Source organism: Merops nubicus, unplaced genomic scaffold (assembly GCF_000691845.1).
Source record: "Merops nubicus isolate BGI_N331 unplaced genomic scaffold, ASM69184v1 scaffold10301, whole genome shotgun sequence".
NCBI lineage: Eukaryota > Metazoa > Chordata > Aves > Coraciiformes > Meropidae > Merops > Merops nubicus.
The window spans coordinates 108548-124095 of NW_008587631.1; the positions used below are offsets into that span (position 1 = coordinate 108548).

The 15548-nt window shown below is 36.1% G+C and overlaps 1 protein-coding gene across 1 annotated transcript in view; it reads left to right on the forward strand.

Moving 5' to 3' along the window:
• ANGPT1 (angiopoietin 1) overlaps positions 1-15548 on the forward strand; it is a gene marked incomplete at its 5' end in the record, with an annotated part of 89759 nt that overhangs the window by 63926 nt on the left and 10285 nt on the right. The window contains one exon of the mRNA XM_008948992.1: positions 14565-14695. Within this exon, the coding sequence (XP_008947240.1) occupies positions 14565-14695 (131 nt within the window). The remainder of the gene's footprint in view (positions 1-14564; positions 14696-15548) is intronic.

Consider the following 15548-nt stretch of genomic DNA (forward strand, 5'->3'; position numbering starts at 1 on the left):
TGCTGCATAGGCACAGAAATTTGAGAGAGCTCTTCAATGCTTGTAAATATTGGCAGAAAAAATACTTATGGAAACTTGGTAGTGCTCTTACTTGTTAGATATTGTAGCTCAGTGGAGATTTCAGCAGCTATTCCCCAGCTATGAAGGACGGGAGAGCATGACAGAGGACCTAAGAGAAAGCTGCACAGGCTTTTATAAGGTAATGGCCATTTTTTTTTTTTTCCAACATAAAATCACTACTCTCATCTTGTTGGTATTATCTTTATGGGTAATCTGTATTGTTATTCTTTTTGCACAGTATTGCTCTCTTTTAAGTCTCTGTTGCTTTATGCCACCTCTACATATTTGTGTTAAGAAAGAAAGTCAAACAAGTATTTTAACGAAGTTTATAAAATCCTGGTGTGAATGGACCTTACAGTTCCCAAGGTGCAAGCTCCCATTTTTTGCCAGTAACAACACCAAGAAGAGCTATGTTTCTTTAATTTACTTCTGTCAAAGCATTTACAGAGTTTAAAACTCCTGATGTTTGCATTACTGTAGAATTTAGTATAGAGATCAGTAACATCATTTATTCATCTCTGCTGGGTTTTGACATGAAACAGTTCCTGAATAAAAGAACCTTGTGAAACTGAGACACTTCTGCTTATTTACCACTCATGTGGAATTATTTTTTTATATCAGAACTATTGTATATAGGATATCCAGACAACTTCAAGATCAGATGTCATTTAAATTCAGGCTGTCCATTACAGGGACATAACTGATGTGATATTTGGCTCTGTTTCTATTAAAAACTAAATTAAAGATCCAATTAATTTTAAAAATTACGGTAATTTTCTTAATTAGAAGTTGAGTGTTCTTATTGTCAGTTTTTTCACTGTTTAAATTTACTTAATTCTTGTTTAACATCAAAAATATTAAAAATCTCTGTAACCTATAATATTGATCAGAATGTAGATTAGCACAATGAAAATTTGTGTGCAAAGTGTAAGGCTTATGTACAAGGACATGTCAAAAGTTATGGATGGAATAAGGCATCACAGTGGGAACATTTAGACTTCTATTAATGTTTGCTAATTACTGATACATTGATGATTTAGGATTGCAACATAATGAATCTACAAGTTTAAGGCTGCAAACAGTAATGGACTGTAAGAGAATAATGCAAAAGCAAAATGCAGAATGAGGAAAAACTATCTTGGCAAAATTTAGGATTACAAAATATCTTTATTAAAATAGCTTCTTTAATGCAGATTGCATGATTGCATATTTCTCCTCACTATTATCTGTGAATGTTGGGTAGTAGAGTACATTTTTGCAATCCAAATTTAGGTCCAGATGAAAATACTTAACCTGGGCATTATGCTTGTCATAACCTTGATCAAAACTGAAGAAACTGATACTTCTAAATGCTAGTCCATAAAAGGTTGAAGTATGGATATAAAGAATGAGAGGTGCATTCGATTACAAAATTTATATTCTTCCTGTGGGTGACCAAGATCTCCATCAAAGTGAACTAGACCACTAAGTGTTTACAAGATTATAATGAATTTATTTAGCTTTAGTGACAAAATCTCCAGATTAAAAAAATAATGCTGCTTGGAAAGCTTCCCAAAATGTGCACTGTTCTTACCATTAGACAAAAAATCAAATTAAATTCTTCACAATGCAGAAACAAAGAAGAATGGGACCTGGAAACCTCCTCTGTACAGTTCTAACAAAGAGATGTGTGCTGTCTGTGTCTACATTACTGTTGACTCCCCGCCCATTCTCTGATCTGAACAGAAGCTTGGTAGACCTGTCAATGTGGCACCAAGCCCAAGCTAATATATCTTGCCCTTGAGTAGGCTCAGTGTCATTCTTACTGCAGCTGGACAGCTTCCAGCCAGGATGGAGTGTGGGCAGAATGAGCTCATGTCTGCTCAGAGACCTGACAGAGCAAGCTTTCATCTGCCTGCAAGAAAGCATGCAGAAATTCTTAGTGACCCTAATTTAATCTAGTATGTTCGTGGTTAAAGTCTCTGAAGTCTGTTACCTAGCCAACTAACTCCAGGAGTTATTTCCCTCCTTTTTATCATTAACAGCTCTACTGGCAAATGTTTCTAGAGCCTGATGCGGAAGGAACACTTTCTGCACTGGTTCTCTGAATTTTCAGGATAAAACCAGTGAAGTGGTGTGATATTTTCTGTGAGTTCATTTCCTTCACGGGTTAAAAAGTCAAGTGTGCCTGTGAGACTTGGAGAGAATTTGAAAAGTGGATCATCACAGATTTTTCCAGAGTAATTAGTTGCACCAGTCTTTAAGAGTTTATTGTTGTTTTGTTGTTGTTTTTTTGCATTTTCCCTCTACCAAGTGGAAAGGTACTTGATTTTACTGAGTGTCTCTCTAAAGTAATGGTAACAAAAAGTGATATTATTCATTTTTTGGTCCACAGCAGCAATGCAGCAGGTGAGTTAGAGCACAGTGCAGAGGTTTGCACCATGTCTAAAGGGCTACAAATAGATAACTTTGAACATAGCACAGAAATATTATGGTATTTTAGCAGTGCAGTGTACTTTTTATTGTTTGGTTGGTCTGCAAAGTTTAAATAAGCCTTCTTTATTATCATAGAAGAAGGAGGTATTCAATAACAATGGAAGCCTAATCAAAAAACCACAAATGAATGCACAGTGCCATGAAAAGTCTAGTCCCTAGTCTTCTGTTTCATCAGGTACTAGAGGCAGATGTGTTCTCAGTTTTAAATCAGTGCTGGAACTGCTCACCACACTTGACCCAATTGCACGTGTACTATTTGTGTTCTATTTTCTTTTATTTAGCATTATAATTCAGTTGCACTGAAGTAAAACCTCTATTGTACCAATCTCAGTGCCATTTACACCAAAGAAGTCATTATTGTGAATCACAGCTCTTATAAGGTCGTGACCGGAGGGTTTAAAGGGGAAAAAAAAGTATGTAAGACATGCAGATCCCTGTTAGCCTGGTCAGTGTGGCACCAGCAAAGAACTTGGATTGTAAATGGGTGACAGTCAGTGAACCTTTCACTCATATATGGCTGTTTATCGGCCACAAATGACGCCAAGGGAGTTGAAATATGTTTTAACAGTCTGTTTATATTTTTCCACAGAGGTCTTAGTGCCACATAACTCATTTTGGCATTTTTTAAACTTAATTTTGCATTAAGAAAACCAATCAAATAGTGAAGCCAATATTTATTTTTGAAATAACTATAAACATTTCACAGAAACTCTCTGCATCAGCCACTTTTAAATTATGTTACTTTTTCCTAGATACTTGCCCTTATAATATAGAGCATATTCTCCAACACAGACACTAATGATTAAGGAGATCAAGCCAGACCTGTTGCATATTATTCAGGCTGGAGGTGGGACATGCTTGAGTGTATAAGTATTTTCCATCTACATCTATTTTTAATATCTTAAACCTTTACTGAAACTAATTGTCATTTCACTGTTGTGAATGATACTATATGAATAGGAGAATTATAGAATCATTAAGGCTGGAGAAGATGTCCAAGATCATCAAGTCCAACCGTCAGGCCAACCCTACCACATTCACTTAACCATGTCCCAAAGTGCCACATCTGTATGTCCTTTGAACACCTCCAGGGATGATGACTACAGCACTCCCCTGGGTAGCCTGTTCCAATGTTTTACCACTCCTTTGCTTTCTCTTCCCCACCTTTTTTTTCTTCTCTTTCCTCTCCTTTCATTTGTTTTATTTTTCAGTGTATTTGGGCCCTCATTCAGCAATGCACTTAGGCAATATTTTTTTTTTTTTTTTTTATTTTAAGCACATACTGACTACTTTGCTGAGACAGGGCCACCAGAGCTCTCACGGGAGGTCAAGTCCCTCTTGTTTCACTACCATTGCACACTCTTTAAGAGGATATCAAAATGTAAAAAAAAAAAAAACAACAAAAAAACCTATAGTGAGAAAGAGAAAAATGACAATTTTGTTGCCTTTAATACTCCCTTATATTGTTTTCATATTTGGAAATTATTATATTTATTGTCATCTCCACAAAGTGATTCTTCAGCATCCTTTGCTATTTACTGATGTCATGGTCCTGAGTGCACAGTCACTGGACTAAAGCAAATAATTAGTAGAAAAATTAGTAGGAATACTGAAATGGTAATGAAGTTTACTCATCAGTGTTGAACAGCTTCAAACATAGATAAGTGAATAGAAATCTTGATTAACATTTTGCTTTGAAAATTGTATCTCCCTGAAACATCCCTGCATTTTCCTCTGGGGTTCATCCAGTGGGAAGTGCACATCTCTTGACACAAATCCCATCATAAATCTTGAAAATCTCATGCAGAACCCAAAATATTTATTTTAATGTGTTATTCATTAAGTTATTTCTTTAAATCGTAATCTGTTGGCAACTGTAAATTCATTCCATTCCAGCCACATTATAGCAACACTGTAGTATGGTTTTAGAGGGTCATTAGGTCATTACCACTGGAAAAAATTAAAAAACAGAATGTGCAAATGCCCAAAGGAGCACAACAGTAAGGGAAGATTGCGGTAGAATAAACAATAAAAAGAAAAATTGATGAAAAACTAATTGCAGATTATTTCCACTTCTATCAGTAACGAATCATTTCCTTACATTCAAGCTCCCCATAAGGAGAAAAAAACACATAGATATTTTTAAGATACATTAAAAAGTTTCAATTAAATATTGTGCCAGCGGAAACATGGGGGAAAAGATTATTCAATCTAGATGTTATGTCCAATTCTGTATTTAAATAATTCCTTAATGGTAATTACAGGTTACACCTCATTCAACATTCAGTTCAAATACTCATATTTCAAGTCATGAATTTTGTAAGCTAGTGTGCCTCTTACTGCTTTTTCAGCCATCAGCCTTAGCCATTACACATGTCTTCAAGCAATATAAGCCAGGTGTGATTCTAGAACAGAATGGCAACATCTTACCTTCACTGTGTGGAAGTGTAAATGTTTCCATAAAGTGAATCACAAAAGCTGTCTCCTTATAGGAGATACTTCACCTCAGTGACATTTTTGGAATAGGTTATTTGAAGGACTTAATAGTTTGTGGTACTATTTAATATATTCTTGTTATGTTTTTCCTGCAGGGCAAAAAAAAAAAAAGGGTTATGTTTTTAACCTGCTTAAGGGTTAGTTATCTCACTACCTGATTTGGGACCTGAGATGTTATCATGACTATGGAATTTTAGAGAAACAATCCAATATTAAAGAAGGGCCCGGTATCAATTAAAAAATAACATCAATTTCTGCTCTGAAAGGTAGTCTGAACCCTTGGGATATTGACTTGTTTCAGGTAGACTGCAATTCCCTGCTAAGCTGTACAAACATTTGATCTAACCTCCACAACCAGGAAACCATTGAGGATCTAGTATCCAGGTAAAATAAAAAGCTATCTCCACTTAGAAATATGCCTATACTTTTTGTTAATTTAAAAAATGGAATAAAATGGAATAAAATAAAATGGAATCAAATCAAATCAAATCAAATCTATGGGACCTCGGGAATTAGGTATGCACAAAACTCGTTCAGTTCAGTGGCAGTGACTTTCTAATGAGAAAAAGTTTATGTATGAATAAACCTCTGAATTTTCTTGTAATTAGCATAGTGGTTTGTTATTCCAGTGAATCTGGAAATAGCGAGAATATGTAATTCCTGAGTGCACAAATAATGTGGTTTTCTTTCCTGAAAATATTAGGGGTTGAAGACTTTTAACTTCTGTTTTGTAAAAGGGTATTTATGAATTAATAACCGCCATACTTAAATAGGTTTTATTGTTATCATAGCTTCAGGCAAATACAGGGAAAAAATGAAATGTAATTAGTTAAATTGTCTTCAGAATCTCTGTAAATGGAAAAGAAATGACACATTTAAATGGCATCTTCCCAGATTTCTTCTTCTAATTGCAAACAATAGCATATGACATAGCAAAGTTTTAATTAGCATAATTCAACAGTAGGGATGGACTTGTGGTACTTAACCTTATAGCACAACTATAGCTAATTTTGACACTAATTCTAGCATACTCTTTACAAAGAAAACAACCAACCAAAAAGCCCACAAAAAAACCAACCCAAAACCTGAACCACCCCCCCAAACCACACTGATTATGTACTGTTTAAACACATTAATTTCCTAACACTAATATCTCAGTAAGATTTATATAATTTTTTAACATAGGTCTACCTATGATATTTGTGAATTTATGATTATTTATGATTAATTATTTTCAATTAAGTAAACTGTGTGATAAATATTTTACTGTGGCCTGTAAATGATATTTTTTCAATGACGTGGCAGGGCAACAAGAAGCTAGTATCTCTACAGTAGTCATCAGAGTAAAAGTAAGGACAAACAGCATGCTGATACATGAAAATTTCCATTTCTATTTTATCAAAACCAGTTAATTAGGATAATGTATGACCTATGTGGATGACAGTGGTTAATTAATGTCACCCTCAGTATGGCTAAAGCATAGATTTATGAAATCCACTATTACAATGTAGCTGCATGGTTTTCAACATACTATATTTAAGAGACTTTTGGAACTTCAAGCATATTTTGGATGAATTATTAAGTTTAAATTTTACTGGGGTCGTGTGGGTCTCTTACTTAATTTTCAAACAGGATTAATAATTTCACAGATAAAATTTCAAACCAATGTTCCCTGAACCTTTCTACTAGCTTCAATGGCTGTAAAAGAGATCCTTGAATAAAAATACACAAACATCACAAGGTTCAGCAACTCAGTAAAGATAAGCAGCAGAAAGTCTGATTACTTACATAAACCTTAGAAACTTTTAAAATATGAGTTTCTTTGCAGAATCCCTGTATTTCTGTGATGGAAAATCCCTTGAGAATCAGTTTTGGCACTTCTGTTGTTGGCTTCAGGCAAGCCCAGGAAATGTAGTTGTGTAGGGAGAAAAATATTTTTACATTTTAAGTTAACTGAATATCTCTATCTTTATCTGTGTCCTGTGCAAAAGTTCAGATAAGTTCTAACTTTGTATTTTATTTTTTAAGAAGTTCATCCATCTTCAATACTATCAAAACAATTTGCATTATCATCTTAGTATATGTTCAGTGTTTATGTCTGTCTAAAAACATTGATCAACTCCAGTTATTTAAAGTTTGAAATTAATACAGTCTTTATACTTTCTAAATTAACATTATTATGCACTACACAGCCATGATTAAGGACAAAAGTTGTGGTTTCTCTAGTAACAAGAAGTCTTAGCATTTGTATAAATGGTGGGAGGATTATTTTTTTTCTGTAACAATACTTTTCGTTGATGAAAACTGTAACAAATCTAGTAACTGAAAAGAGTTATTTCAGATTTCCATGAGGAAAAAAAAATGGTGGGTGATTTTGTTTTAATAAGTACTGTGCTGAAAAACAGTTTTAGCAGAAAATGGTGGTATCAGATTAATGCATCTCTTCTGTGCTGTGTTTGGTGAGAGATTAGAGTAGAGGGAATTGATTCTGTTCAACACATCATTGTGATAGTAGTCTTTAAATATGTTTCTGTCCCTGTTAACAGTAAAAGCCAGGGTTGCTGTGTGTTTCCTCTCCATCACCACTATGTTACTGACATCAGCTGCAAACCTAGCAGCTCACACTGCCACAGTGACTGTTCCTGTGGCTTCTGTAGCATGCATCCAAGTAGTAGAAGTATGTGTATTCCTGGTGCAGAACAAACCTATTTTTCTCCCCTGACCTGTCAGCTGTGTGTGGTTCAAGCACAAGCAAAAATTATCATGAGCTGTTCAGAGAGAAAATAAGCTTTTCTGTTAACAGTTTGCAGTGACAAGGGAGGCTATCTCTACCATGTAGTGTTTGTTGTCCCACAGACAGGCTGTGCTGTACTTCTAAAGGTTCATATCAATTTATTGTTGTATTTTATATTATTTTATCTTTAAAAATGGAAGATATATGTTCTTACTCTGAATATATTGAGTTAACATTTTGTTGGCTGGCACATTTCATTTGTCTCAACAGGCGAATGGGCAAGGAGTTCTAGTAATGTCAAACAATAATTACAGCAGTGAGTCATTGCTACAGACCAGCAGTGGAGAAACGCAGATGTCATCTTGTCTTACACTTTTCCAAAGGAATTGTGGGAGGAAATTATTTTCATGTGCTGGCAGTAAGAATATTAAGAGCCAATTTAAGAATCTATTCAAGTTTTCAGAGGTACTTACTGGTTATTCAGGTTTTCATCACTTTGCAGAGCCATTGTACCTACAGTTTACAGTTACAAACTCTATTAGGAATACAGTAAAGTTAAATAAAGAGTACATGAGTTTACCATGTACACTGTTTCTCAAGTTTGGACTAAAGTTAGGAGTGGGAAAAAATTTAGTCTTGCTAGGTTTTTACAGTCAATATTGCTGGTTTTCTCCAGCCAATGCCAACTGTGCCATTCCATTTCTGCTTCACTTTAGTACATTTACATCAGTCCTTCAAAGGTGGGCAGCAATAAAGGTGGTAAATTATTCTTGCAACTCAGATAAATGGGTTAGCAACAGCTCAAAGTGTTGTAAGAATAGTGGTGACTGCTTTTGTCGTCTTCTAGCCTACCTGGTTTCTTAAATTTTTCCAAAGTATTTTCCTTTCTTTGAGAGTAGCTCTTAATTTATTTCTAGCTATAACTGACATCATCTGGTATTAACTTCTTGTTAGTAGACTAGTCCTGATTTATGATGAAATATTGGAGTTTGGCTTAATTTGGTTTGTTTTTTTTTAAGAAGAGTAGTCACTGTCCTAATAAAACTGAAATTAAATATTTTCCACTGAAAATGTGTTAGGTTTTACTTAGTATTGTTACAATTAATGTCTAGAATTAAGAGAGTAAGCTGAGGATAATATCTTACTGGGTCCTCCTAAATGGTTCCAGGTCAGCGGGGTTCGGTTTACAAAGGGACTTAATTGTTTGAATATCATTCTAAGTGGAATTGGTTGACTAACACAGGAATTCATAAAACTGCCAAAATCAGTATCTTTAGCAGTGGGTTTCATTTCACAGCCTGAAGCTATCTACAATTTAGATGAGAATGTGAACAAGAGGGAAGATGCATGTTAACTCCTTCCTCAACCTCAGACATTTCAAACTAGAGGACAAAATACTGTCAGTCTTTTTTTTTTTTAAAAAAAAAAAACAGAAATGCTTTCCACATACCTAACATGGAGGACAGTCAGTATAAGCTCATACCCACATTTACCTGTGTAGATGTATTCCAAAACGCTAGGTATACATGGTGACCAGCAGGTTAGGAGAAGGGCTGAGCTGTAAGTACTCTCCACTCCTGTTGAAGTTATGAAAAAATGGAAACCCCATGAGGAGAGAGCTCAGAACAGAAAATTCTGGGTATAGGATACTGATCACCATGTATCTATTTAATTCAGTGGCCCTTTCCATCAAAATTAATCACTCCTTCCTTGAGAAGAGATCAAAATTTGGGATTTTTTCCTGCAAGCCATGTGGAATGAGCAAGTGACAGAGAGAGACATTTTAGCCTGCAGAGAGAGAGAAAAGGGAGGTGGGAATTTGGAGACATCCCTCTACAGTATTTCTCAAAGGCAAGCTTTGATATGTTCCTCTACGTTCATCATGCTGAACCTTTTAAATCCTGCTTCGAGACTCCTGTTTCTCTCTACTTAATGGCTAAGAATCTCAGGCTATTACTCATGTTTATGAATTCCAGCCATGGAGATTTGTCCTAAAATTTTTAGTACTGCGGTAGTGATGAAATTTGATCTTAACTCATTCGATGACTCAAAACCATGCAAACTGAGGTAGCTGAGTTGGTATTTTACATCTTTTAATGATGGTTGTTAAGGTCTGCAGTAAGCTAGTTTATTTTTTGTTTCTTTACAGACACACTATGCATTACTCGTCAACAAAGCTGGATATGACTTCTTAGCTATTTCATTGAGGGACTGTTTTCAACGAAAGACTGACTGATCTGTAATGAATCTAACAGGAAAAAAAAATAGAGAAAGAAGTAGCTTACATTAAATTCTGGGAATCTTACAGCCATCTCATTAGTTCTAGTAAAAATAAATAAATCACTAGAGATGCTAAGGTCAGTTGAGCTACATGCAAGTGTTGAAGCAGAAACCATTTCTTACAATTTCAATAATATTTAGTATATGACTTTTTCACATGGATTTATGGCTGCATTTATTTAATAGATCGTTTTTAATATCTCATTCTGTATATTTCAATCTTTATAACTGCATGTTGCTGAAATATATAAATGTTTTTGTAATTTATTTAGAATTATCCCATCTGTTAAACTCACTAAACATGGTGTGAACAAAGCTAGGTTGTATATAACTGAAAGAAGAATTCCAGGTGATCTAATTACATCAAAAGGAAAAAATTCTGATGTAAATTTGAAATGGCTTTTCAGGCTCCTCTGCAGTTGTTTATGTTATATCTTTGTAACTATTCTTTCCACACACTATACCTTGCTTTCGTTTCAAGGGAATACGGATAGTCAAGCTGTGTCACACAGTAGGAATGGTGGAAAGCAAAACATGCTTGAGTGTTCTTCCTTACCATCTATGTGTATAGATCCCAACTTCCTGTTGTTATAGTATCATATGGAAAAAATGCAGAGGGAATTTCTAACACTCTAGATAAAAGGTACCAGTTGCAATGTTGTTTTTTTTTTTTTTTTTTAAATGTGCTGGTTCTTCTTAAGTACATCAACTAGGAAAGCTGTTAGTCTCTAAATTGATGCTGACAGCTGCTACGTTCTTTGTTGTGGGTTTAGAATGTCATGAAAATATATGACATTTAATATGCATACTTAATATACAAGCTTAATATACACATGTAGTATTTCTCTTACTCCTACTTACTCATCATTTACTTATTAATGGGGTTTTGTTGCTATTTTAATTACACCATATACAGATAAAATAGATTTGTTCTTCTTACTTATTTGAGCATGAATTTGCTTTTCTCTCCTAATTTATGAATGTGAACAGTGTTTCCACTGTTTTCCTTGTCTTCAGAATTTTCCTGCTGTGAACAAGTGGGAAGACTACAGATGCAGTCCTGAAACTGCTGTTTGACTTTTGACTGGAATTAGTTGCTTTTTATTTTTAACTTACTTTCTTTTACCAACAAGCAAGAGGAACTCTGCCCTGAATTGTCATCTTTCTAAGGGAGGGAAATTACATCCTGGTAGTTACTCAGAGTTTATTTTAAACATTCAATCCTAACAATCTGAATCTGAGAATATTAAAAAATTAATTAAGTCTAAGTAGTAAGGTATCTGCTGCTGCCTGGGAGCTAGCACCAGTTGGCCTAGTCCTATGCAGACTTTTTACCTCAAGCCAGGGTAGTTTGGACCCATATGGCTTCAACTGAAACTCAGAAAGAGAAGAACCGACTGCTTCAGGACTGATTTTGTTTTTTGATTGACACTTGATTTTGACCTAAAGTAGTGCAGACTTTGCAATATCATTTTTTCTTAACTTTTGGGCAATGCTAGTGCAAGGAGAAAGGCCCAAACCAAGAGAATTACTCTTTCACGCTATGGTTCATTTGTATGCCTACTAGAGTTTAGAGCTAAAATAAGCTTTATCCTTTTAAAGTAACTGGAGACCTACTAGAAAAATAGTGTTGAGGAAAAGTCAAGCATAACTGGCAAGATCTAAATCTGTGCTGAGTGGAATGTTTATAAAATATCAGGGCAAGAGTATGAGCTTGTAAATAATCCTAATGTCCTATGCCTTTGGGGAAAACATCATACACAAAGTATTGTTAATTTCTTTATTTTTTCCTACATCATATGATTTTTTTTAATTGGATTGAGTGGGTTTTATAGTGCTGCTTGTTAATAAAAAGATCTGGCTAACATTGTCTTTCTGATTTAAGTAAACAGTATTTATTTTTTATACCAACTTTATGAGACTTCTGTGAGCTTTGGTGTTGCTGATAGAGAGGATGTATGGCCATTTAAAATCAGATTGTAGAGATCATGTGACAAAGTAATTTTTCTATCAACACAAGCTCAGGGAAGTTTATTTTGTTCTGCAAAAAATCAGGCATAGCTTGCAAAGCAAGGCAAAAGTCCAATGAATGAAGATGGGATCAATTCCAGACTTTAATTTGTATGGGACAAAGAAATGAACATGAGCAAAGACAGATCTCAGAGTCCTCTCATTTAAAACAAGCATCATTGGTAGAGTAACACAGTAATTACAGGCTAATTGCCACTGCGATTGGACAATACCACAATGCAATGATGTTCCTGAATTCTTGTTCCTAGTTCCTTGTTAAATTGCTAAGAATCTCCATGATCTTTCATGGAGTCTCACACTTTACCTTATCTATTTTTGTGCTATCCAAAGGTATTTGATTATCAGTGCTATTTATATTTAATCAAAGAATTTTGATAAGTGTGTGTACTTATCACTATATAAAATTTATCCTAAGGTTTAAGTCCAAAGGCTCAGATCAGGTGACATGCTACATTTAAGAATATATGAAGATAAGCAGTACAACTACTTTGGAAGGATAGCCCTGACAATCCTCTTTTTTTAGTAAATTTTTATTTTATTATGTTCATGCTTAGCATCTATTGTCTCCATTTTTAAAGACAGAGAAAGGGCATATAGGAAGAAATTTGCTGAAAATTAGGTAAAGTTTAAGTCAGTCTGAAAGTGAGAATCTCAGACTCTCTAGAGCCCCAAGTGCTGGTTCTGTGCCTTCACATCTTGAGATGGTTTAGTAACTTCACTGGGATATCCAGAAGAGGATTTTCTGTAATAAGTTTCCGTAACAAGTTTAATCAGATTGACATTGTTTGGATCTAATATACACCCACAGATGCATTAACAAAAAAAAAAAAAAAAAAAAAAAAAAAAAAAAAAAAAAAAAAAAAAAAGAGGAAGCCATGCACTTGATTAAAGAAAACTGACATATGGTGCCTGTGTGACCCTTCTGCTCCCTCTCACAAGCAGACCTCCTCCAACCCCAAAGTTCTGTGGCAGAACTGGGTTTTATTTAAATCTCATTCTGGGGCACAGACTCTCCTCCTCATCCCAGAAAAATACCAATGGTTTATCTACTATTGTGTAAGGATTAGGGATGCTTTACTCCTGTTGTTAACACTGTGTCCACTTCGCAGTGAAGCATCAGTCTTCCGTGTAAACAAATGAAGGAATAACACTTTGGTGAAGGCGTTTACTTCTTCATTGATCCAAAGTCAATGGATAAAAATACAAAAACAATCTAAGAGTCAATGACAACAATCAGTGACTTTAACTATTCTCCTCGTTCACTGTGTTTGTGGGTGAAGTTGGGAAGGCAATTTCTAGGATAGCACTTCCAGATATAAATCCCAGAAAGAGGCATCTCTCTTTAAACACTTATGTCTTGCTTCGGCTCCTGTGGCTCCTCATGCATTTTACACTCAATATTTACAAGATATACTTGCCTCTCATCAATAACCCTAAAAGAGACAGAACAGCTGCTTCTCACCTTCCCTTCAGTAGAGAAATCTATCTCAATAGATACCATGTCATATTCTTGGTTAGCCCTGTGGCTCATATTTTCAAGTTTGTAGAGCTTCAGTGAGGCAGGCGAGTGATGCTCCTTCCCCTCACTCTTCCTTCAGTAGCTTAGAGCTTGGTCCTGGGATGTAAGGATTATGGCTTCATATTTCTCCATTAGACACTCAGATACTATCTTCTTCTTCCTTCTCCTCCTCTTTTGTTTTCAGTATTTTCTTGTGCATGTTGCTGCAATTGTGAACTTAGATCAGATGTGACCAGGTCCCCAGTGTTTCCTTGCTGGGAAAGGGGTACTCCATTACATGGCTTTGGGCATTACAGCACAGAGCACTATCAATACTCTGTTTCTTGCTGGAGCTGGGCTCAGGCTCCTAGCTCATGGCTGTGGTTTTAACTAGTTGAAGGCTCCTTAAGACCTCCTTAAGAAAAGAGATATTTAGCATTGCTAATCATGGAGACTTCTGTGGCTTGAACTCTAAGTTATTCTCCATTCATCACTCAAAGACAGCTTTGGCAGAATTGGGTTCCTGGCTTGTGCTGTAACTAGTGGAATTAAAAATTCTGAAACTGCTGAAATCCTCTTCAGAGTCCAGGGATTAATAATGTGGCTGCTGTTAACTGGGAGTTCTGTTTCTGTTCACAGTAAAGAGACCAGCTACTCAAATACTCAATTATTCTGACAATATATTCCAGATCTCTGGGCACATCTCCTTATTCTCTTTTCTGTCTCTGACTCCCTCCACTTTGTTTCATTTTCCAGTGCAGATTCCTTGTGCTCACTTCTACTCTGAGGCAAGGATAATGTGCTATTACGGATACATCGAAAAACCCTGAATGTCCTCATTTTACACCTGAAACAACAAAGAGATTGACTCAAAACACTAGACATTTCTAAATTTTCTGAGTGCACTTCATACGGGGCAAACCTCATGTGGAAAAAGATCTGGATCTTTTTCGTTTTGGTGACACTGATTATATTCTCTTGCTGTTGCAGGCTTTATTTAAAGGGTCACAGTGGGACAGCTGGAAAACAGAGTAGCCTGGTCTTACATGGTGCTGAATTCAGTACGAAAGATGCCGACAATGACAACTGCATGTGTAAATGTGCTCTCATGCTGACTGGAGGTGAGTACAACTCTGAAAATATGAAGTATGTTGGTAGGAATTTACTGTTTTCCTAAAGCAACCATGGATGAAGATGCATTCATGAACAATCAATGTGTGAAAATTCCTTTTATTGTTGTTACACCTACTCTTTTGTGTATATATATATTGTGGTGGTGGTGGTGATACCTCAAAATTCCTGTCAGCAGGGAAGGAATTATTCAGAGACGCAATCATTATACTTCTGCACAGAAGCTGTTGTGGCAATGTCAAGGAAGAAAGCATAAGGTGCTGTTAAGGCAAGAAAGGCAAAGTAAGAGAGAAGAAGCTAAGAGATGAAGAAAGGGTGTTCTGCCAATGACCAGGCCCAACAAAAATGATAGCACCAGCAGAAAGATGAACAAATATGCAGACTGTATTGTAGACACAAATGTTACAGTATGAATAACCACCGGGGTTACAAACAGGTCAACAAGCTCATACATGATCGACGCCACCCCCAACGATCCCAAAAAAGATGTAACTTGGCCCACAACAGGTGGCACAAACAGTGAACCAAGGTTTCCCATAGTTGGCATGGGAAACAGACAGACCAGCAGGCTAAGCACATAAGAAGAAGGTGCCCACATGGCGACTCTCACCCGATCAGCCCGTGTTCACAAAGGTCTAAACAGACTGGGGCCCAGCTCCAGGGAGAGTCAGGTGGTCTGCCCTGAACCAGGAAGCTCTGTGGAGTGCACTCCACAGACAGAGACTCCTGACTCCCTGCAAGTGGTCCCAGCTTTTATCCCCAAGCAGACACCTGACCTTTGTCAACTCACTGCGGGACCCCTGGGGCTCATTTCCCTTATGGCTCTCCCCGCAGGGGCGTCTG